The sequence below is a fragment of the Dasypus novemcinctus genome, chromosome 23, assembly GCF_030445035.2.
Source record: "Dasypus novemcinctus isolate mDasNov1 chromosome 23, mDasNov1.1.hap2, whole genome shotgun sequence".
Classification (NCBI taxonomy): domain Eukaryota; kingdom Metazoa; phylum Chordata; class Mammalia; order Cingulata; family Dasypodidae; genus Dasypus; species Dasypus novemcinctus.
Window position 1 is genome coordinate 71,794,273 of NC_080695.1, and position 22,626 is coordinate 71,816,898.

Genomic DNA, 22,626 nt, shown 5'->3' on the forward strand with positions numbered 1-22,626 from the left:
GCAGGAGGAGCTGCCCCCTCCCGTCTCCCTTATTTGCTTTTGGCACCTGTGTACAAGGAACCTTCTTGGGCTGACTTCTCCCACCTGGGGGTCTCGCATGCAGCCTCCTCACCCCAAGGACCCACTCTCACTCACAGCCACAGTCTGCACAGCTTTTATTTCAACCCAGAAGTAATCAAATTTATATACAGTCTAAAAACAGTACAAAACGTGAGTAAAAAGGGCCGCAGTCCATCTGGGGTGGGACCAAGGGGGCTGGGCCAAGCGAGCGTCGTACCTGGCCCGCAGTGTGCGGGGCCGGCATTGTCCTGGCGGCAGTGGGGGGGCCTGCCCAGCATGCCCACCTGCCCCGGGCCGCCCGGGGCAGGCCCCGAGAGCGCCAAGGCCCGGATTCTCCATCAGCAAGTCCACACCTGCGGGGAAAGGGCCTGGTCTCAGGGACCTCTCTGGCCATTGTGCCCCGCAGAAGCGTGCTGCCCACCCTGCCCCAGGACACGGTCTCCCCGCGCTACATGGCGCCATCCGCTGGGGCCCGGGCCCCGGCACTGACCTTGACGGTGCTGTCTACAGCCCCCGAAAAGAGCCGGCCCCGGGACACGGCCAGCGCCGTGACGCTGCCCTGGTGCCGCAGCAAGGTCTGTGTGCAGATCATGTTGTCCATGCTCCACACCTGGGGACACACGGCGGTGAGGGCCGGCCACCCATGCCCGCGCCCCCCGCCCGGCCCGTGCCCCCCAGCGCACACGCACCCTGAGGGATCGGTCGTAGGATGCGCTGAACACCTTGGTCTGGTCTGGCGTCGAGATAACCGCCAGGGCGTACACGGTGCCCACGTGGCCCGTCAGCGTCCGCACCTGCTCCTTGGACTCAATGTCCCACACCTGGGCGGGGCATGCGCGGGCGGGTCAGGGACCCGGGGCCGCCCCCGCCCCACTCCGCCCCGGCCCGTCCCACGGCCCCAGCCCTCACGTGGATGAGGTTCTCGTAAGTGCCACAGACGATGTGGTGATTCGTCACGGCGATGGAGTACACGCTGCCCCCCGACGTCTGCAGGACGTGGACGCAGTCAAGGGTCCGGATGTCCCAGATCTGGGGAGGGAGGGGCACCAGCCGCTGGGTCCAGGCCAGGCCTCAGGGGCTCACTCGGGGCTGCCCGACTGTCCCCAAGGCTGGGTCCTGCTGGCTGTAGGTGGGTGTGGGGCAAAGGTCTCCCTGCCCTGGGAGGCGGGGCGGGCGAGCTTGACTGGGCAGGGCTGGCAGCCTGCGTGGGGCGCAGCGGGGGCAGGAGGGCGCACCTTGATGGTCTGGTAGGAGCCGCTGTACAGGTAGCTCTGCGCAGCCACCAGGGCCCGCACCCAGTGGTTGAGGCCGGTGAGCTCCTTCTTCAGCTTGAGCTCGGTGCCCACGATGTCCCAGACCTGCAGGCACAGCGGTGAGCGCGGGCGGGCGGGCAGGGGCGGCCGTGCCCGGGGGAGTCCCGCCCGCGCCCTCCCGGCACCTTGATGGCCTTCAGGGAGCCGCTGAAGAGCATGTTGTGCGAGGACACCAGCGTGCACACGGGGTTGTCGTGGGCCCGGATCGTGGTCACTTTCTGCAGGTTCTGGACGTCCCACACCTGGCGGGAGGGCGGGAGGCGTCAGTGCCGAGTGCCAGGAGCCCCAGCCGGCGAGAGGGTCCCACCGCGCCCCCTCCACCACTCACGATGATGGTGCAGTCCGCGGAACCGCTGTATAGCCGGCACCTGAGGAGGCAAGGCCGGCGGCGTCAGGGCACGGCCCCGGGAGCCAGCGCCCCGCAGCCCCTCGTCGGCTCGGAATAAACCTGCGGGGAGCTGCTGGCAGCCAAGCCAGCACCCGGCGAGCGGGCACCCCGCTTGCTCACACCTGCGCACGCCCACACACGAAGTCATGTGACTCGAGATGGGGGAGGGCCAGGAAAAGGGGTGCCCTGGGCCCCCCGGGCCGGGACTCTGCTGGGACACCAGGTGGGAGCACAGCCACCTCACAGGCCCGCCCCCTGGGGGATGGTGGGATGCGCACTCCGGCTCACCCCTGGATACAGAGCGCCAGCACGATGCCATCGTGGCCCTCGAGCGTCTTCTGGCACTTATAGGTGGTGCACGTGTCCCACACCTGCAAGAGGCCAAGGGTCAGGGCGGCACGGCGGGGGCCGGGAGCCGAGGAACACAGGGCAGCTCTGGCCAGCCTGCTGCGCCCCCCGGCGGGACCCCTGCCCACCTTGATGGTCTTGTCCGAGGAGCCGCTGAAGAGCAGGTCACCCATGGAGTAGACACACAGGCACCACACAGGGCCCTGGTGGCCCACGAATGTCCCTTTGCACTTGAAGATCTGCTGGGGGTCGTAGGCTGCACAGAGAGGGGGGGCTGCTCAGCGGGCGGGGGGGGGTGTCCTTGGGGATGGCGGGGCAGGGGGCAGCCACAGGCCCACACTCACATCCTAGGATGCCCGTGTTCAGCCGCGCGTTGATGTGGGACAGCTCGTCCTGCAAGGCCAAGGGCGGAGGGCGAGGTGGGCCAAGCTGCCCAGGCTCCCCGGTAGCCCGCCCATGGCCCCGGCTGCCCTCAGGCCCCCCCACCCCAGGACAGCCTGGGCCCGCCCCGGCCACCCGCCCGCGGCTCACGTTCAGCATGGACGCGTCCCGCCGGAACTCCATCAGGTCCTCGCCGAGCTTGCTCTGGTTCTCGTCCAGGACATCTGGGCGGCAGGGGAGGCGGCGTCACCGGGGCCGGGGGCCGGACTGGGGCCGGGGATCGCCTCCTCCTGCCCCCCGGGGTCGGGCGCTCACCAAACTTGAGCTCAAGGCTCTTCTCCAGCTGGTCGATCTTCTCGGAGAGCTTGCCCAGCATGGAGCGCAGGAAGGCGATCTCCTGGTCCTTCTGGGCCAGTGCCACGTGCATCTCGTGGAAGCGGTCGTCCGTCTGCTGCAGGAACTCCTTCAGGCCTTCGAAGCGGCACGCCTCCAGGTGCGTCTCGTACGTGTCCTGGTTCCCGATGAACGTGCACCTGGCGGGATGGGACAGCTGCCCTGCCCACCCGCTCCCCTGGTCGCCCCGGCCCGCCTGACCCCGGCCCCCTGCTCTCTCTTCCTGCCTCCCAACCTCAAGAATCTCGCTCATGTCCCCGCCCCTCGGTGCCCCCTGCACCCTGGCCCCGGCCCCATCGCCTCTTGCCTGGATGCTGCCGGCCCGCCCATCCGCACCCGGCAAGCGTGCAGCAGGCCAGCTCCCGTGAAATCCGGGCACGCCGCGCCTGCTCCGGGCTCCTCGGGGGCCCTCTCCTGCCCCGTGCCCCCCCCCCCACTCCGGCCCCGTGTGCTCCTGCCCACCTGCCTCCCACCCACCGCAGGGCCTTGGCCTCTCGTCCAGTAGCCGAAACGCCCTTGCCCCTGGCCGTCACCCAGGTCCCCGCCCCGCGTGCTTCAGTCCTCAGCTCCCCACTGCCCCAGCCACCCCCCCGCCCCCTCGGGGCCGAGCTCGCGCGCTCGGGCACCGGCACCCGGGCTGTGATGACGGAGTCGTCGGGGGCCGCTCCGCCCAGCTCCTGGCCCCCGGAGGTCCCCCGGGTGCCACTGCCGGCCCCGCCCACTCACCCGTACTTGGAGTGGGGACACTTGATGTGCTCGCACTCCTTCAGGTGGGCCTCCAGGTTCATCTTGAGCAGCGGCGGGCAGCTGGGGTTGTTGGGGCACCGCACGGGCCTGTAGTCACAGCTGCTCTCGTGGTCCCTGGGGGCGGGGCGCGGGGGGCGTGAGCCCAGGGGTCTCCACGCACCACGGGGGGGCCGCGAGGGGCGCGCTTACTTGCGGGCGCTGAGCTTGATGGTGAAGGGGCACCCGCGGGGGTCCACCTCGAACGCAGCGGGCTTCCCGCCGCCCGCCGCCCGGCAGCCGTGCCTGCAGTGGATGAAGAGCTCGCCGACCTGCTCGGCCACCGCGATGTTGCTCACCACCACCGTCAGCTTGGCATTGTCCACGGGGCACTTCTCTGGGCAAGGGAGGGCACGTGCTGACCCACGGGCGCCGGCCCCCTCCGGCTGCAGGTGCCGCCCGGCCCCTCCCCCCCGCAGTCTGCCCCTCAAGCCCAGAGGGCCTCACGTGTTTCATGCCCCCAGCGCCCAGCCCGGGAGCAGGTGGGCGGCTGGGCCACCCAGAACAACTGGGCCAGCAGGAGGCGACAGAGGCCTCTCGGTGACCCCGGGGATGGCTGGGGACAGAGCCTGAAAGCCCCTGGCACGAGCGGCAGCCCTGGGGCCTGGCAGAGGTGTGGGCAGGCTGCAGGCGCCCGAGACCGGGAGGCGGTGGGCACTGGTGTGGGAGGCTGCCAGCCTCCCCGCACCCACCACATGGAAGACAGAGCCCGGGGAGGCCCCCGGGGGCGCTGGGTTGGCAGTGCCATGCCTCGAGGTGCCCCCCCATCCCGAGCCGCACAGCCCAGGTCCCCAGCGAGGCCAGATGTGCCGGGTGCTTTGTGCGGGGCAGGGGGGAAGCTGGCTTTGGCGTGGGGCCCCTGGCGGCCCCTGACCTCCCCAGGCATGTCCAAGGTGGCCAAGCCCGGGACTCAGCAGGAAGGACCTACCTGACTTCAAGGCGCATCTTCTACAAAACGTGTGCTGTGGAGACAAGAGGCAGCGGCTGGAGGGAGCTCGGGGGCCACGGCAGCGCCCCGTCCCCCACCCTCCTGGTGCCCTGGTGCTCGGGTCCTTCTGCCCGAGGCCGAGCCCCCATGGGAGGCCCCAGAGAGGCCTGGGGGTGGAGGCAGCGTGAGGCTGGAGCCAGGGCTGGGAGTGGGGTGCTGGCGGGCGGGGCCTCACCCCACACGTGGTGATCACCGGGTCCTTGAACACGCTGCAGCAGAGCTGGCAGCACAGTTTCACGGAGGGCTGCTCGGCGAACACCAGCGGCTCCTGGGACCGGGCAGGGCGGAGGGTGCAGGGGTGAGGGGCGGGGCCACGGGCGCACGGGGGGGGGGGGGGGGGGGGGTCCTCCCAGCTGGGGCAGGTCCCCAGGCGAGCCCCGGAGTGGGCTGCCCGCACACCGCAGCCCCTTCCTGCCAGAGCGGGGAGGGTCCCCAGGCCCAACCTTCTGTCCCGCTGGCCAGTCCCCCCAACAGTGCCCGGGAAACGGGAGGCATGCCCGGGCACCCTTATGGGGAGCTGAGCGCCTGCCCGGGGGAAGGGGCCCAGCCACCCAGCAGGCCCGCCCCGTGTGCCAGTCCCGCGCCCCCCCCCAGCCCCACGCACCCCCCCGCCCCACGCACCAGCTCCTCCTCTTCCTCGGGCAGCGAGAACGTGGAGCGCAGGGACATGCTGGACTCGGAGTGCAGGGAGCGGACTGAGATGGCCGAGTCGGAGCGGCGCGGGGTGCTGATGGGGGGCTATGCAGAGTGCGGGATGGGCGCCGTCGTCAGGGTGCGGCCCGCGTGGCCTGACGGGGCGCTCCCAGCCTGGGACCGGAGGACGCTGAGCCTGGCAGGCCCGACGGCAGCGCCACCCCTGGTGCCAGCCCGCCCGGCCCGCTGCCCGCTGCCCGGGAGCCGGGAGCCGGTGCGGGCCGAGCCCCAGCCCGCCGTCCGCTGCGGCACTTGCTGCTGTGCTGGCGCGCACGTCTGCCAACTTTCTTTGTGTAAAAGGAGAGACTTCCTGCTATTGAATTCTACGAGGACACGCTCGGGGTGGCTTCCTGCTTCCCGTGAGGGGATGCGGGCAGCCAAGGGGGCACCTCCGCCAGCCAATCCTGGGCAGCTGGCCGGCGATGGGCTGGGCTCGGCCGCCCCGGGGCCTCCCGGGGACAGCGTGGCCCTCGGCAAGCCTGCGACGGGCCCGGAAACCCCCACGGGCGACCGTGCAAGGAGCTGCTCCGCTCCCGCGACTCCCCTGGCCCAGCCGTGGCCGCCCTCGAGCCTCACGCCCGGCACGCCCCCCCGGCCTCGCCCCTGGCCCCTGCCCAGCACTCGGGGGGCCCCGTCTCTCTGGGGCGTGGAGAGGGGCTGGCGGGCGGGAGCAGCACACGTGCACAGATGCCCCCTGGGCTGGCTGCCCTGAGCGGAGGTTAGACACCCACGTCCTGCCCCTGACACGCCGCCCTGGCCAGGGCAGAGGCCCAGCCCCGTGACATCCCAAGTGGCATTGCCTCTACACGGGAACTAGGAGGGCACGTCAAAGGAAGTTGAGTCAAACGACCCCGGGGGCGGCGATGGAGACCAGGGGGCTGAGGGCCCAGGTCGCGGGGGGCCGGCCCGAGCTGAGCCCACGGCCCACCCAGGGGTTCCCACGCCCTCCTGAGGGCAGGGCCGGCGAGCCAGGGCTGGAGGCGGGCAGCGGGCAGGGCGGGGCCCAGCAGCCCACGGGAGGGCCCAGCACGTGGCACGCCTCTGGACACCCACGTGGCCCGTTCTGCTCCACGTGGCCCACGAATCTGCGCCTTCAAGGCCAGAGCCGCCCCCCAGCGGGCGCCGAGGCAGTGGGGAGGCCGAGCAGGGAATGGCCCGCTCCCCGCCCCCCACCCCCTGCAGTCAGCCTGGGCGTTACAGGCCCCCACTGCCTCACTGCATGGGACCCCATCTTTCTCCAGCTGCTGTACCCCGCCTCCCCTCATGAGGACCTCTCTTCAGGCCTCCTGCCCCGCCCAGGGGAGTTTCCCAAAATGCAAATTTGGTCTCGTTACCCTCCTGATTAAACCTTCTGTGGCTCCCACCTCCCTCAGATGAAGCAAACCCGCCTGAGCCCGGCCTGCAGGCACGGCACCCTCACCGGCCATCCGGCCGCAGCCCTCACCTGGGATCCAGCCCCCGGGGCCGCCTTGGCCCCACTGACTCTTGGCTCAAGCCTCAGGGGACTCGTGCATGCCGACCCCTCTGCCAAATGCACTTCTCTCCCCTCTGCTAAGCGGCCTGTCCCCACCTCGCAGCTCTCGCTTCCAGGGTCTCAGCTCGAAGCAGAGCCCCCGCCACTGGCCCCCTCGACTCCCCCGGGCCTGGCCCCTGAGCTCGTCCGGGCGGGATGGGGGCGGCGGGTGCAGACGTACCACGCTGTCCTCCTCATCCCGCGAGGAGTAGGCCAGGGTGCTGGAGGAGGACGGCGTCCTGCGGTGCTGCTTGTAGGTGCTGCTCCCATCGGCTGCCGAGAGAGGCGGGGCCGGGCTGCCCGTGAGCGCGGGCCGGGGGGGTTCCGGGGGGTCCCGGGGGAGGCTCAGGCTGGGCCCGGGCAGGAGGCAGGATGCGGGCTGGGAGTCGGGCAGCGCTCCCTCCAGGGCAGCTCCATGCCCCCTGCGCCCTCACTGCATCCTCTGGGGTTGGAGGGGGCCAGGCCGGGTGGGGGGGCTACCGGGAATCCCACCCGTCAAGTCCCGGGCAGTGCAAAGGCCTCAAGAGGGCCTGGCCTCCTGGTCCCAGTGCTCGGCCTCCCTGTGGCCAAGGAGGGTGGAGGGCACAGGGACGGGCTGACCCGAGGTGGTCCCAGCTCCCGGCGCTGTCCGTGCCCAGGCAGGTTGAGGACAGGTGGGGCGGGGGCTCTTCTCCCGCAGTCTCTACAATGAGGTGCCCTCATCCCGGCCCTCGAGGAGCCCGGCCAGCACCTGAGCGCCTCTGAAAGGAGCAGGCGGGGGACAGCGTCTCGTTGGACCTGCGCCGTCACCCTGGCAGCTGGGTTCACAGAGGAGGAGACCGAGGCACAGAGTGGCCTTTGGTGCGCGGGGCTGGGCCAGGACTGCCCCTGGTGGTCTGGGGCCAGGGCCAGGCTTGCCGCCGTGCGCCCCACGCCCCCCGGGCCTTCGCAGCTTCCTCTGGGAACGGTGCTGGAGCGCCATGCCGTGGCCAGGGCAGGCCCAGTGGAGGGGCTGCGGGCTTCTTCCCGGAAGCTGGTCGAGGGTCCGCGTGGGACCGGAGCGCGCCACCCGCCTCGGCCAGGCTCAGGCGTGGGTTCCACACGCATCTTCTCCCGGCGGGCCTGCGCCAGGGCTGCCGTGCCCCCCTTCTCCCGTCTAATGAGAGCTCTGACCCCTGCTGCCCCCAAGGGGCTCTCTGGGCTGGGCGAGGGGCTGCAGGCCGGTGCCCCCCACGTTCTGGGGAGCTCCTGGCTGCCGGGGCAGGGTGCTATGTGCGTCCTGACAACTCGGGCGAGACATTCAGGACTGGCCACTTGTGGGGTGTGATTAGGAGTGACACTGATTCTCCCTTGCACTTTAGAAAGAACATTTGAGAAGCGGGGCGCTTCCAGGGGCACTGAGGAGGCCACTCCCACAGCCACAGACCGCGGTGAGCCACCACGGGGACCCCAGGAAAACACAGGAAGGCAATTTGGAACCAGTTTGTGGTTTGTGTCCTAAAAATCGGAACGCGTTCCCCCCAGAACGCCCTGCCTCCGGAGGGAGAGGGGCTGCCCCTCGCGGCCCCAGGTACCCTTCCCGAGCCCTGAGGCCGCTGGACCCGATGCAGCTGGGGGGAGCAGGGGTCGCAGTGACACGGGACAGAGGGGCAGTGGCGTGGCTGGGAGGGCGGGGACGCCAGGTGGGGGTGGCCCGGGGCTGAGACGCGGCCAGCACGGGGAGGGGTGGGGGGGGCGCAGAGCTGCCGCTTCTTCCACACCGGGCTCCCCGCCCCCACAAGACCCCCTCAGGCCCTTGACGGGGCCCGGGGGACGCGGCCCCGGTGCCCAGATGCTGCCTCACCTTTTGTGACGGTGGTGACGGCCGAGAAGGCAGGTCCAAAGGTGGTCTCCATCCTGGTCTGTGCAGAGAACAGAGGAGGCTTGGCCGCGCCCCGGGGGACGCACCCCGCGTGGGGGCGTTGGGGGTGCCTGTGCGCCACCCACCCCGCGGACGGACCCCGGTGCTGCAGGGGCGCGATGCCCCAGGCACGGGCAGGGCCCCCGGAGAGGCCTCCTCTCGGGAGGGCAGGAGACGCCGCTGAGCGACGGAGGGTCTCGGGTACGTGGGCCTGAGGGGGGCCCTTCCCCACGCGGCGCCCCTTACCCCGGTGGCAGCGTCGGGGGCGGGAAGGCTGGGGGCCCCTCGGAGCAGTGGCTGTGGGGGTCGCTCTTGCCCAAGGTCATGCTTCAGAGGCATCTACGGTCCACGGGCTGCGGCCCCTGCGGGGGGACAAGTGAGGGGCTTTGGGCTGGGGGCCCAGGCCCTGGGGGTCGACCGGGGCTGCCTGCTCTGGCCGGTCTACCGGGGGCGCACTGGGCCCTTGCCCCGCCCGTGCCAGTGAAGGCCAAGGGGGGGGGCCGCGGGTGCCAGCCGTGGCAGGTGGCTGGCGCCCAGCTTGCCGCATCCCCCACGGGTTGGGGGTCCCTGGGGCCCCACAGGGCTGGGCACGGGGTGGGGCTCCGAGCAGGTCATGTCCAAGGGACCCCGAGACAGCGACACTTGGGGTTCATGGTGGGAGGATAAGGTGGGAACCACCCACGGGCCTTAATGACCCCCACCCTCTCCCCAGAAGAGGGGGCCTGAGTGGGTTGGGGGACCCAGCCCATCAGGGGCCTTGAGGGTGGTGGCTGGGCCAGGGCGTCCTCAGGCAAGGGACGCGCTTAGTGGGGCAGAGGACCCGCGGCAGGTCACCCACGCTCCTGCGGCCTGGACTCACGCCCCGTGGGCACTGGGCCAGTGGCACGGGGAGCCCCGCGAGCCCCGGCCCGCTCTCGGGCCCCGCACGGCGACCTCCGCCTGTGGGTCGGCTATGCTCAGGCCCTGAGGCCCCTCCGTGAGGTCGAGGCCCCAGGGGGAAGGTGGCCGCGCAGGCCGGCACCCCGGCAGGGCCACATCGGGGGCCGTCCCTCGAGGGGGGTGGCCACGCCATCGGCCCTGGCGCCAGAGCTCCTGGGGGGAGGCCAGGCCCACCTGGTTTCCTGGGTTGGAGTGGCAGGTGGGGTACCCCAATTGCCCCGGCCCCCCCTCTGGACCTGGCTGCCAGGCTGGCGGGTGGGACCCCGGTAGGCTGCCCCGGCTGCCGTGGTGCCCGCCGAACCCTGCGTCACATCAAGCAGACCAGAGAGACCAGCTCACGACAGCTCTGCTGTTCCAGCACTTTCTCCAACGGGCGCCACTCCCCCCAGCAGTCCCTCTCTCTTGTATCCCCAACAGTCATCCCCCGAGCTGCCCGCCACCCTGCCCATCCTCGCGCCTCGCTTCAAATGTCACCTGCAGCTCCCGCAGGAGCCCTTTCCAGACATGGTGGCTCTTTGGCCCTGTGGGTCCAGCTAGATGGGGGGGGACGTCCCGAGAGCTTGAGCCCAAAGCTGTCCCCTCTCTGGCACCCCCCACCCACAGGCCCAGCCCCCCCTCCACCTGAAGAGGGGGCAGGGCTGGACAGAGCCCGCCACACCCCGCCCCCGGCCTGGCTGGGACCATGCTCTGGGGTGGCCTGTCCCAGCCTCTGCATCTCCAGGCGGCCCTGGGCCGAGGGCAGCCGGGCCCAGCAGCCCAGCTCTGCCCGGCACACATCTGCCACACGTCCAGCTGCAGCCTCGGGGGCCCGGGTTGGCCGGGGCGGGCGGGGCACTTGGGACCGGCTCCCCTGCCGGAGGCCTTCGGTGACACTGACCTGGACTTTACACACCATCTGCTCCCTCCACCGAGCGCTGCCGGGGAGGAGACGCTGGCCAGTGACGCCTGAGCCGGGGCAGGGAACCCCCGGGGGCCCTGGGGCTGCAGCCCGCATCCAACCCACAGGTCCCGGGCCAGGCGCTGCGGAGGAGCGGAGCGAAGGGGCCGGCGCTGCCCCGCTCTGCGGTGAGGTCAACAGAAAGGCACGCGGCTCCCGGGGCAGCGCAAATCCAGCCGACCTGCGGCCAATCGCAGCGACGCGGGACACGCCGCCCCGCGCGGGCACACACCAAGGCCTAGCGGGGCCACGGGGAGGGGCCGGGCCGGCAATCCCTGCCACCCAGCGGAGCCGGAGCCAGCGGGGAGCCCCGAGTTGAGCAAGAGGCCCGATTGCGCTGGCTCGGCGCGGGTTTCGCAATCACGGCGTCCCTCGGGCTCCCCCGTGGGGCCCTGCCCCGGACGCTCTGGCGCCGCCACTCCCCCCCCCCCCCTGGCGGGCAAGCACCAGCCCCCGCAGGGAGCCCCAGGGTGCTCGGCGCCCCCAGCGGCGGCGGGAAGTGGATTTCGAGCGGGCACAGGGGCTGTCTTCCAAAGAGCAGGCGCCCACTCCCCAGGGAGCGGTCAGGGGGTGGTGTATGCTCCTCCCGGAGGGGCCGTGCCACGCCACCCATCGCCCCTTCCCCACCACCCACTGCCGCCCCCGCCGCCCGCTGGAAGGGCTGGGGCTCCTGGCCATGAGCTTCCCAGCCCCCCGCGGCAGCCCCTGCTCAGCCTGCCTGGAGCCTTTGCCAAGGGATCCGCCCGGACATGGACCCCAGCCCACCAGGCCAGGGGCGCAGGGGGTCCCCTGAGCAGCGCATGCTGAGCCAGCGCAGTGGCGGGCACGCCCCGGGATCCCCGGCAGGCCGCACAAGTGGCGGTGACCGCTCCAGGGAGGCCGTGGGTGGCCAGCCGTTTGGCCAGAGGCCAGAGCTCCGGGTGCAGCCCCCGGGTAGCAGTGCGGGCCCCAGGGGCGCGCGGGGGCCCAGCCCAGGCCGGGCAGCCAAGTCCTAGCGCAACAGGCCCGGTTGCCATGGCAAAGTCCCACATGCTCTGCCCAGCTGCTCCCCGGCGTCCTCTTCGCACGTCTTTTCCATTCCGGATGTGCAGATTGTGACGTCAGGGTCTGCCTCGGCCTGAGGGTCCCTCAAGATCTCAGCACCTCCCTGTCCCGGCACGGCAGCCCCGGCTCTGTCCTCCCATCCCCACCCACGGCCCCAACTCTGCTCTGAGGCCTGCCGAGCCCCCCAAATGGCCTCCCCTCCCCAGGGCCCTGCCCCCTTCCACTCCACAGCAACACCACCCAGCTCCCAGCTTTCCCGCCCGTTCTCCCCGGGTCTGAGGCTCCAGGGGCAGGAGGCGCGGCCCCCCCATCCCCTTCCCCCACTCAGGCGGCCCCAGTTTTAACGCCCAGCACTCGCCCTGGGAAGGCTCTTCTCCCCCACCAGCCCCCTGGGGGTCGGCGTCATCCCCTTCTCCCCTCCCCTTATCTGATGGCCCCGTATGGCATGGGAACTTGGGTCTGGTCTGGTCTGGGGAAAGTCTAGAGAGCTTCCTGGAGGAAGGAGCCAGATGGAGAATGGGGAAAGAGGGTTCTGGGGTACAGGAGGAGGTGGCCCTTGTCCTCTTGCCGTAGTGCCCAGCGGCAGGGGCCACTCCAGCGGGCAGCCTGGCCTGTCCATGCCCAGCCTCGGCTCGGCGCCCAGCCCGACCCCTAGCTCAGTGAGCCACCCCGGGAAGCATCTCCCGGGCCCTCGGAGCTGGTCTCCAAGGCTGGAGACAGGGTCTGGGCCCCAGCCCAAGGGCGCTGGGGCCCGGGTGCCCGGCGCTGCCCCCGGCCGTGACTGGGCACTGGAGCCCCAAAGCCCTTTCCTCACCGCTTCCTGTGCGGCCTGTCTCCCTGCACTTCCCCTTTGGCTTCCCCACGGAGGGAGCCAGGGCCCCAGCTCAGGACGGGGTCTGAAGATGCAGCGTGGAGGGCGGGGCCTTCCCGGGACACCCTCTCCTCCGCCATCAGCCTCCCCGACCCGGAGCGCTGCCACCCGCAGTGCCCTCCCCCGGGTGCTCTGTGATTGGTTCTGCTCACCTCCCACCCCCACCCCAAGGCTCCCCAACAGCCCTGGCCTCGTCCTGTGGTCTGGGGCGTCCCCCTGCCTGGGCTCCCGGTGCCAGCCTACGCTTTCCCAGGGGTCCCATGTGCCCCTCTGTCTGCCCCACCTGGCTGTGCGCGCCTCAAGGGGGCCACCCAAGCATGAGGGGATGCCGGGAACATCTGTCGAAAGCCAGCCTCTCCTAGGGTCTTTCCTGCCTTACCAGGCCAGGGGCCCGGGTGAGTGCCCAGATGCCCACCCACTTGCGAGGCCAGGCCAGTGGGGACCCCGCCCTGAGCCGACAAGGCCTGCAGACATGTCTCGGGACTGGGTGCCTGCTGACACGTCACGCACTGCTCTCCCAGGCTCCCCGAGGTGTCTGTTATGGAGACGCCACAGCAAGGTCAGGGCCATGGGAATGGACTCAGACGGACCTGGGCTCAAATCCCACCTATGCCCCTCAATAGTTGTATGGCTTTGGGTCAGTCGCTTGCCCTCCTGAGGTTCCGATTTCTCACCCCTAAAGTGGGTGAACAGGTACCCGTGGCTGGGAGGAACTGAGAGGTGACACATGGGTCAAGAGCGAAGGCTCCCACAATGCAACTCAAAGGTCCAGAGAGGCTGCGCTGAGGCTAAGCCCGCAGCCTGCTCCTTCCTCTCCTCTGTTGCCGCCAGCAAACCGAGGCACCCGCTGACCATGGGAGCCTGCCCGGTGCCAAGTCCAGCCCGGGAGTGGCCAATTCACAGCTTCCTTGCTGCCTGGCGCCTCCCCACCAGCTCAGGCCCCTCAACCGCCTCTTCTTTCATTTCCTACACCCTCATTCCCTCTTCCAACCTGCACACCAAGGATCATGTCCCCTGCATGCGGCAACCTGGGGGACAGTGGGGGAGCCCACACGGGCAGACCATAGGAGCACACCAGCTCCTTTGACACGTCAAAGCCCCTACCCCCCACCCCCCCCGTTAGTCCTCAAGAAACTGATCGTTTCTAGAACAATCCTGACATACACAGTGGGAGGTACCCCATGGGGTCTCCCGGGGTTGGGGTACACACCCCTGGCCCCTGCCTGCCCACAGCCCTGCTCCCCTCAAAGGGAGGTTCTGGACCTTGGGACTCAGGGCATGGGGTTTCTATGGGAAACCTGGGTGCTCAGAGCAGTGAGGGAAGGGACTGATGGTGGAGAACCTGTGCCTGCCTCGCATACCGTCAGGGAAGGGAGAGGCTCAAAGAAAAGGAATAAGGGCGAGGAAGGTTACACACACTGGGCAAAGGGCAGGGGTGGGCAGCCCCCAGGAGGGAGGACTGTGTGTGTACGGGGAGGGGTGCAAGGGATGATCAGACAGGCTGGGCAGCAATGAGTAGGTGCAGCCCCACCCCAAGAGCAGGAAGGATTCAGCAGGAGGGAATCCCCCAGGCCCTGCTCAGCCCCACTGCTGCACCCAAACAGTCCCAGCTGACTGCCCTGGTCTGCCTCAAGACAGCGTCCTCTTCCCACTACTCCTCTCCACACCCGTCCAGCCTCCCCACGGGTTCCCCAGTGATCTGGAGTCTGTCCTCCTACCAGAGGTTTTTTACTACACATTTCCCGACCAGGTCACCCCAACGGCTCCCCTATAAGCGCAAGTCCCCAGCCGGGACCTTGGATCCTGGCCAGCCTCTGGACTCTGCCTGTACTTGTTGGCGAGCACCAAGCTCTCCTCACCCAGGGCCTTTGAAGGATCTCTTCCTTTACCAGCAACTTCCCAGGAAACCTTTCTTTCTCCTCCAACAGCCACCTCCCCAAAAGACCTTTCACGAACCCCATTACTGTCTTTCCCAACACCCTGTTTCTTTCGCAGCTTCTATCAAATTTCTCCTTGTTTTGTCTTTTACTGTCAACCCCTCCGCCCCCAGATCAGCGTTTCTTAGCGGCGAATGGGGCGATTCTACCCTCCAGGGGACATGTGGAAATGCCTGGAGACATTTTTGGTTGTTTCAACTAGAGGAGGAGAACGGGGGGAGGCGGTGCTATTGGCATCTAGTGGGCAGGAGGCCAGAGATGCCGCTAACCATCCGACCATGCACGGGACAGCAGCGCGCAACAAAGAAAGATTGGCCCGGGTGGTCAGCAGTGCTTAGGTCGAGAAGGCCTGCCCGGTAAGAGGCGCTTACAGGAACCGGGACCAGGTTCTCCGCAGTCTCCCGGCGCCGAGCGTAGCGCCTGGCATCTAGGCGGCGCTCAATAAATGCAGGAAGGAAAAAGAACGAGAATGAACGAACGACGGGCACACTGGCAGGCAAGCACACGGACAGATGCGGAGACCCCGGCCCACTGCAGCCCCGCCCCCCGGCCGGGCTCCATGCCCTGACCCCTCCGCGCGGCCCCCAGGCTCGAACCCCGTTCCCGCGCGCCGTGCGGACACTCACCCGCCCGCGGCCGCCCCGGAGCGGCAGCGCCGCCCTCCCGACTCATAGTGCCCCCGCGGCCGGTGGCCGGGAGAGGGACAGGAGGAGCGAGCCGGAAGCGCCCAGGCGCTGCGCCCGCTGGGACATGTAGTTCCCGGGTTCCCCGGCCCCAGGGCGGCCGCCTCACGTGCGGCGCCGCAGGAACTACGACTTCCGGCGGTCCGGACGCCGCGAGGTGGGATTGGCGGCTTCAGAATCATTCTATGTTGCAGATCGGAGTCTGATTGGATGGCCTCTGTCAAAGGGTGGAGCTTCGGGTATCGGGGCCGGAAGACAGCCCCAGAAGGAGAAGCCGTGGCCCGATTGGTGGAGGACAACGAGGGTAGCGAGCGAGCGTATCAACGGCGAGGGAGGGCAGGCATTTCCGAGAGGATTGCCCAATCACAGATGGATACTTTCTATAAAAGCCTGAGAGGCGCAGGCTTCCTGTCTCTCAGGTCGGCGCTCCGCGTGGCTGTTGTTGGTTCTTGGTCTGTACCTCTGCAGGCCGACGTAGCCCCCCGGCTCCAGCCTGGCTCTGGGACGCCGCGCTGGTCCTGAGCGCTGTGCAGGACCCGCGACCCCCCACGCCCTGTACCGGGTTTCCGACTCGGGCCGCGGGCCTCCAGCCGTGCAACAACCCACAGGTAGGCGGGCGCGGGCCTGATGAGTGCCGACGCGGGGCGCGAGCCTATGATGAATTGCTCTAATTTCTGACACCTCGTATGAAAACTGCACGTGCAGTCTGATTATTTTGCAAAGCTGAGGCTTCAGGGTGCGTCCTGTGGGCTGCGGAGGGGCTGGGAGTGGAAATGGACCTCTCTAAACGGCATCTCGGCGCTGTCTTTCAGGATCCATCGGCGGCCGGGCCTGCGGACCGGAGCGGAAGCCCACCCCCACGCTCGAGGCCCAGCGGGCAGGTGTTGAGGCGGGCGGGAGCAGGGAACAAGGGAGGGCCAGAGAAAGTCCCGCGGGGCTCCCCACTGGGATGGCTTCTCAGGAACTGGGACGAGCTCCCCACACACGGTCTAAAGAGGAAGAGACCGTCTTGTTCTGCAAGACTGTGGGGCCACGGTATAAGCTAGAAGAAGACTAGGAGTGGCCGTTGACTGGGACTGTTAATTATAATCCCATACTCCAGTTAGGTCTGTGTAAGAGGGAAGGAAGATGATTAGAAATCCTGTGTTGAATTTTTTATGGCCCTGTACCAGGACAATAGCCGGAGGGGCTCTGCCCATGGTGCTGTGAGCAAGGAGAGGCCCCCTTCTTAATAGCGTACCTCCTTATCGAGATGGGCAGTTTAGGGAGTGAAAGGACGAACCTGGGACCTGGCAGAAAAGCATGACTGTGAAGCATGTGGCCATGGAAACCCAGCACACCCCCCCCACCCCCTACCACCACCAAAAGGCAAAAGGCGGCTGGAAGAACCTCAGGAGATTTTCCATTTGGAACTGGATTTTGTCTGGAATCAAGGAAAAGCCCTAGATATTCTGAAGGGGGCTTATCATTGCTTCCTGCCCCAGCAATTGGCAGGTGGGATAACTGATGGAAACCACAAACAGCCAGGACTCTTCCTAACATTAACAAGTGGAGGAGTAATTAATGGTTTAAAAAGGAACCATGAGTGCTCTCTTTCTGCCTGGACTAGCCTGCAAGTATACCTGGGACCTATAATCTTATTTTTTCCCATTTCTATTATCTTTTCTCAGGTCCTTAATAAAATACTGGCTCAACTGAACTGGCATGGTCTTAAATTCTTTTATGTAACATAGCCAAGAACCTAGAGGAATCTGATTATATTATGGCCCCATTCAGGATGGGGTCACCCTCAGTAGGAGCATCTGCCCCCCACTCCCCACAGCCCCCCACCCCCATTCAGGGAGCTAGTCCTTCAGGTCACACCGTCCTGGAGCTCCCTGCAACCAAGGAAGACTGAAGGGGCCTGAGAGAGGCCAGGCGTGGCTCCGTGGAAGACACTGGAACCATCAGGCAGGAGGAGGTTCGGTGACGCTTGGCATGGCAGGTAAGGTGGTAAAGTTCTTAATAGACACAGGAGCCACCTACTCAGTCTTGACTTGCCTCTCTGGACCCCTCTTGTGCCCAGGAACTTGAGCTCAAAAAGCAGAATACATTGCCCTTACCTATGCTTACTTAACCCTAACTGCTGGCAAAAGAGCCATTATCTACACGGATCCCAGATAACGCTTTTCTCGTCCTTGATGCTCTGCAGTGTGGCAAGAACAGCTTACAAGGGGTTGCCCCTCAAACACTGGCAAGGAATTTATTTTATTGAGATGTATTTGTATACCATATAAACTATCCAAAGTGAACAGTCAGTGGCTTTTTGTATTAACCAGTGTTGTGCATTCATCACCACAAAAAATGTCATTACTCCAAAAAGAAACACCACACCCCTTAGTACTCACCTCTTAATCCCTACATAACCAATCATGCATTTCCATCTTTATAAATTGGTCTATATTTACATTTTTTATAAATGAAGTCCTATAATTTGCTGTACGTTGTCTAGTTTTTATCAGTTAGCATAATTGATTTCTTTTGCCTGATAACATCTTGTAACATTAACATGCATAACATTCAGTTTTTATATCATAGATGTTAAGCCGTTACTGGGTATGTGATTTTTACTGTGCTTTACAATCCCATTTTTCAGCTTTCCTATTAGTAATATACATGGCCTTGGGCTTTCCCTTTGACCTCTGTCATACACACATAATAGCACTGCTAGTTTTCACCTTTTCTATTCATTTCTAAAGATGAACACACCCATTTTATTTACCAGTTCTGCACAAGTTACTCTAACTTTCTATTCTCTAACTTCATTCTATTTTCTGGTGATCCATACCCAAGTTACTGACTTTGATACTACACAGTATATTTAGTTCATAATAGCACAGTCATACATATTTGTCCTTTATGACTGGCTTGCTTCACTCAACATAATGCCTTCCAGATTCATCCATGTTATGCTTTACAACTTCACTTCTTAGAGCTGTATGATATTCTGTCGTGTGCGTACGCCAGTCTATCCATTCATCAGTTGATGGACACCTGGGATGTTCCCATGTTTTGAATGACAGCTGCTATGAGCATCTGTATGCAGATGTCTTTTCCTGTGACTGCTGTCAGTTCTGGTTATATACCCAGGAGTGGTATTGCAGGGTCACGTGGCAAGTCTATATTCAACTTCTTTAGGAACTACCACAACCGTCCTCCCCAGTGACTGTACCATTCTGCATTCCCAACAGTGAATATTTCTCCCCAACACTTGTAGTTCTGTCTTTTTAATAAGTGCCATTTTGATAGGTATGAAATGATATCTCATTGTAGCTTTGATTTGCATTTCCCTAATTAGTGATGTTGAGCATTCCATGAAAATTTCTTTGGCTATTTGTATTTCTTTGAACAAATATCTACTCAAATCTTTTGCACTTTTTTTTTTTATCCCTCCCCTTGTGGCTTTTTGCATGCTGTCTTCTCTCTCTGTCCATTTGCTATGTGCTCTTCTGTGTTTGCTTCTCTCCCTTTTTTTTGTTACATCACCTTGATGAGTCAGCTCTCTGCGGTGCTTGCAGGCTGGGTGGCGCTCCGCAGCGCGCAGGTGAGCCTGCCCTCACAAGGAGGCCCCGGGACATGAAACACCATATGGTAGATGGGAGCCCAACTGATGGAGCCACAGCTGCTGCCCTCTTTTACACATTTTTAAATTGCATCGTTTGTCTTAATTTTTTAAGCAAATTTTATTGATACTAAGCATACAATTAATCCAAAGTGTATAATCAGTAGTATTTCTAATCACATAGTTGTGCATTCATCATTTTAACCTATTAGAGCATTTTCATTATTTCAATAATAACCCAAAAACAAACAAGAAAATTGTTCCTCAGTCTTTTCCCTGCTGTACGTAGCTACTGCTTCTGGCTATTCTTGCATAATTATTTACTTATTAAGCAGTTTTGAGATATATTCACGTACCATATGATCTGTCATACAGTATCTTACACAGTATATTTAGTTCATAGTAATGCAATATTTGTCCTTTCATGTCTGGCTTGCTTCACTCCATGTAATGTCCTTCAGGTTGATCCATGCTGTCATGCTTTATAACTTCATTTCTATAGCTGCATAATCCATTATTTATCCATTCCTTGGTGGATGAACACCTGGGTTGTTTCCAACTTTTGGCAATGAATGATGCCACTGTGAATAGAGGTGTGTAGATGTCCGTGTCACTGCTCTCAGTTCTGGGTATATACCCATTAGTGGTATTGCAGGGTCACATAGCAAATCTATATTCAAATTATTTCTTCTGCTTGCTTTGGGATTGATTTGTGGTTTTTCTATCTTCTCTAGTTAAGTCTTTGAGTTTTAGCTTTTTTAAAAAAATATAAACATTTAGAACTACAAATTTCCCTCACAACTGCCCTCACTGTATCCCATAAGTTTTGGGTAGGTTGTGTTCTCATTTTCATTTGTCTCAATATATTGATTACACTTAAAATTCCTTCTTTGACCCAGTGATTGTTTAGGAGTTTGTTCAGCTTACACACATTTGCAAATATATTCCTTTCCTGTATGTTATTGACTTCTAGTTTCATTCCATTATGATCTGAGAAGGTGCTTTATATAATTTCGGTCTTTTTATGTTTATTGAGAGCTGCAGTGTGACCTAACGTGGTCTGTCCTGGAGAAAGATCCATGAACACTTGAAGAATATATAACCTGAGTTTGGATGCAACCTCCTGTATATGTCTCCTAGGTCTAACTCCTCTATCCTATTGTTTGAGATCCTGTTTCCTTGTTGATTTCCTGTCTCTTTCTAGCTAATGATGTGAGTGGGGTGTTGAAGTCTCCAGCTATTGATGTTTGTGTCTCCTTCAATTTCAGGAGTTGCCGCTTCCAGGAGAATTCCTGGGAATTCTTCCCTTGAGAGTCTTTTCCTTTGCCCCTCATTCTTCTGGGCAGTGTCCAGCCTTCCCCTGGTGTCTTAAACCCTAGAAGATTTTTTCCAGGCCTTTTCAGCCTGTCCTCTAGCTGTTTTTCTGGGAGAGGAGAGGTGCCCGTGTCTTTCTAATATGCCATCTTCCTGGAGGCCAAAATAACCAACAAATTTTTTTTTTTTAAGATTTATTTATTTCTCTCCCCTTTCCCAACCCCCCCCCCCCCCCCCCGTTGTCTGCTCTCTGTGTCCGTTTGCTGCGTCTTTTGTCCTCTTCTGTTGTTGTCAGCGGCATGGGAATCTGTGTTTCTTTTTGCTGCGTCATCTTGTTATATCATCTCTCCGTGTGGGTGGTGCCATTCTTAGGCAGGCTGCACTTTCTTTCACGCTGGGCAGCTCTCCTTATGGGGCACGCTCCTTACACATGGGGCTCCCCTATGCGGGGACACCCCTGCATGACACAGCACTCCTCACGTGCATCAGCACTGCGCATGGGCCAGCTGCACACGGGTCAAGGAGGCCTGGGGTTTGAATCGTGAACCTCCCATGTGGTAGACGGTGCCCTAACTGCTGGGCCAAGTCCGCTTCCCAACAAATTCTTAATATTGGAGGGTTCCCTGCTGCCTCAGAAACTAGCAGTCATGCATTGGCCGGGACACCAAAAGACTGACAGGACTATCACGAGAGGAAATGCCCGAGCTGAAACAGCGGCTAAAGCTGCTCTGCAAGTTCAAGCCCCCTTCCCAGCTCTACCCTGAGCCCTAGAGGGGGCTCCTTTGGGGAGGGGACTAGGGCAGGTGATTGAGGATTCACCCAAGAGGCCGGTGGGTGGCTTAGTAAAGAACATCAGGTTTACCTACCCGGAGCTGCACAGTGGAAGGTCCTTCACAGAAAACGCTAAGCCCCTCATTTAGAAACGGTGCTCTAACCTACTTGGCCAAGTGACTGAAGGCCAAGGTCTGGCAGAAACCATCAGCAATGCCACCTGAAGTTGCTCCTTATGTACAATAAGTGACCCCAGTAGTGGGAAGCTTTACAAGTCCCCTTTTCCAACTCCCTTAGTCCAGGTAAGGGCCTCCTACCCAGGGGAGACTGGCAGATGGACTTCACCCATTAGGCACCTTTTAGGACAAGTAGTTCACTGGGTGGTAGACACCTGCCCCACAGGTTCAGACTGCCTCGGTCCCTTGAGTGATAATGGGCCAAGCTTTACAGGCAAAGTAACCCCAGATCAGTCCATGGTCCTTGGGGTCAAATAATCATCTTCACAATGCCTGGGGACCCCAAGCCTTTCAGAAGGGTAGAGGTGACCAAGCTGAAACAAGTTCTGGGCAAACATTAGGAAACCAACCTGCCCCTCGTGTTGCTAAGACTGCGAATTGCTGCAAAAGACTCCACTGCAGCTGAGTGCCTCCAAGGAGGTGTACGGGACATCCCAGGACCTGGTACTGGGCCAGGAGAACCAGGAGCTGGCTGAATATTTTATAAACAGGAAAACACAAGTCATACAGGAGTTGGGAAACAAAGTCCTCCTGAGTCCCACCAGGAGGTGAGTCCCACCTACCTAAAGTTAAACCTGCAGGCCGGGGTCTGGTCAAAACCTGGTGGAACAGCCTCACTCCCACCTAGAGTGAAACGAAAGGGTCCCTACTCTGATTTCTGGTCACTCTCTCGCCGCCGTTGGGCCAGCTGAGTGTGCGCATCCCGAGCGAAGCCTGCGGTCCCAAAAGGCAGAAGCCAAGTATGGCCGAGACCCCTCCTTCCAGCACCCCGCTGGTGCTGCTGTCCGCTCAGCGGCCTCCCAGCCTGCCTTCCTCTGCACTGCAGCCACCTCTGGTTGCGGTGCAGCTCTTCTATCCCATTTTTAGGGTGAACAGGCAAGCCCGAGGCACCCCCTATTCAGCGTACCCAAAGGGCCACCACCCGCCTTAATCCATTTCAGGCTGGCAGGTCCACCTGCATCTGTAAGGTGTCCCCAACCTCCCAATTTAAGACCGGGTGGGGCACCCTCCTCACTGGAGGCCCCTTCAAAGAGATCCCAAAGTTCTCCAATCCTTCCTGCAGGGCCTCAAAGCTTCTAATGTTTCCCAAGAACCCAACACAGTGTCTGTTTCAAGTTCAAGTTGGTATGGGATCAGGCTCAAGGAATCATCCTTGATTTGATCTCCCAGGCCCTGGGGCCTTGTCTTTTGGTCACCAGCGAAGCTGGGGTATGCCACGGGAGAACCGAGTTCCATTTAGAAGCCACTCAGAAGGGCAGCGCTCGGTCTCCTCGGGGTGGGTTGGAAACATTAGCTTCAGTGTGTGAAGGCCTCTTTCTCTGGCGGTGGGAAACCTCCCTCGCCTTCCCCCGCAGTGGCCCAGGACTTGCACTCCAACCTGCACCTCCCTGGAGCATCGCCCTCCCTGTGCTCCAGCCCGCTGTGCCCTCCAGGAGTTGGCAGGCTGCTGCCCCTGGTGGGAACCCACCCTTGGCATTGGAGGAGCTGTAGCCACTGGCCGGGAGGCACTAGGGCTGGTCTCGGAAAAGAATGCTGTCTACATCAACCAACCTG

The 22,626-nt window shown here is 62.9% G+C and overlaps 1 protein-coding gene, 1 long non-coding RNA gene and 1 other non-coding gene across 6 annotated transcripts; 2 read left to right on the forward strand and 1 right to left on the reverse strand.

The window, feature by feature from the left end:
* Window positions 1-138: 138 nt before the first annotated feature.
* Window positions 139-15,189, reverse strand: TRAF7 (TNF receptor associated factor 7). Of its 4 annotated transcripts, none has more exons than XM_058286625.2 (21): window positions 15,094-15,189; window positions 8,986-9,101; window positions 8,683-8,740; window positions 7,042-7,133; window positions 5,276-5,392; window positions 4,830-4,922; window positions 4,595-4,628; window positions 3,820-4,003; window positions 3,610-3,744; window positions 2,806-3,023; window positions 2,641-2,714; window positions 2,454-2,502; window positions 2,238-2,365; window positions 2,050-2,132; window positions 1,702-1,741; window positions 1,499-1,615; window positions 1,296-1,418; window positions 970-1,089; window positions 750-881; window positions 551-670; window positions 139-413 (listed from the first exon to the last, which is right to left on the reverse strand). In XM_058286625.2, the coding sequence occupies exons 2-21, from the start codon at window positions 9,076-9,078 to the stop codon at window positions 399-401; spliced, it is 2,025 nt and encodes a 674-aa protein (XP_058142608.1). In that variant the 5' UTR covers window positions 9,079-9,101; window positions 15,094-15,189; the 3' UTR covers window positions 139-398. The 4 variants fall into 4 exon arrangements, with proteins under 4 accessions (XP_058142608.1, XP_058142609.1, XP_058142610.1 ...); XM_058286626.2 differs by having other exon boundaries at window positions 8,986-9,092; window positions 15,094-15,186; XM_058286627.2 differs by lacking the exon at window positions 15,094-15,189 and adding an exon at window positions 10,556-10,999.
* On the forward strand, window positions 15,157-16,849 carry LOC111762189 (uncharacterized). Its single transcript, XR_002795367.2, has 2 exons — window positions 15,157-15,758; window positions 15,963-16,849. It is a non-coding gene; the product is annotated as an uncharacterized lncRNA (long non-coding RNA).
* Window positions 15,800-15,882, forward strand: LOC111762190 (small nucleolar RNA SNORD60). The gene has a single exon (XR_002795368.1). It is a non-coding gene; the product is annotated as a small nucleolar RNA SNORD60 (small nucleolar RNA).
* Window positions 16,850-22,626: the final 5,777 nt, after the last annotated feature.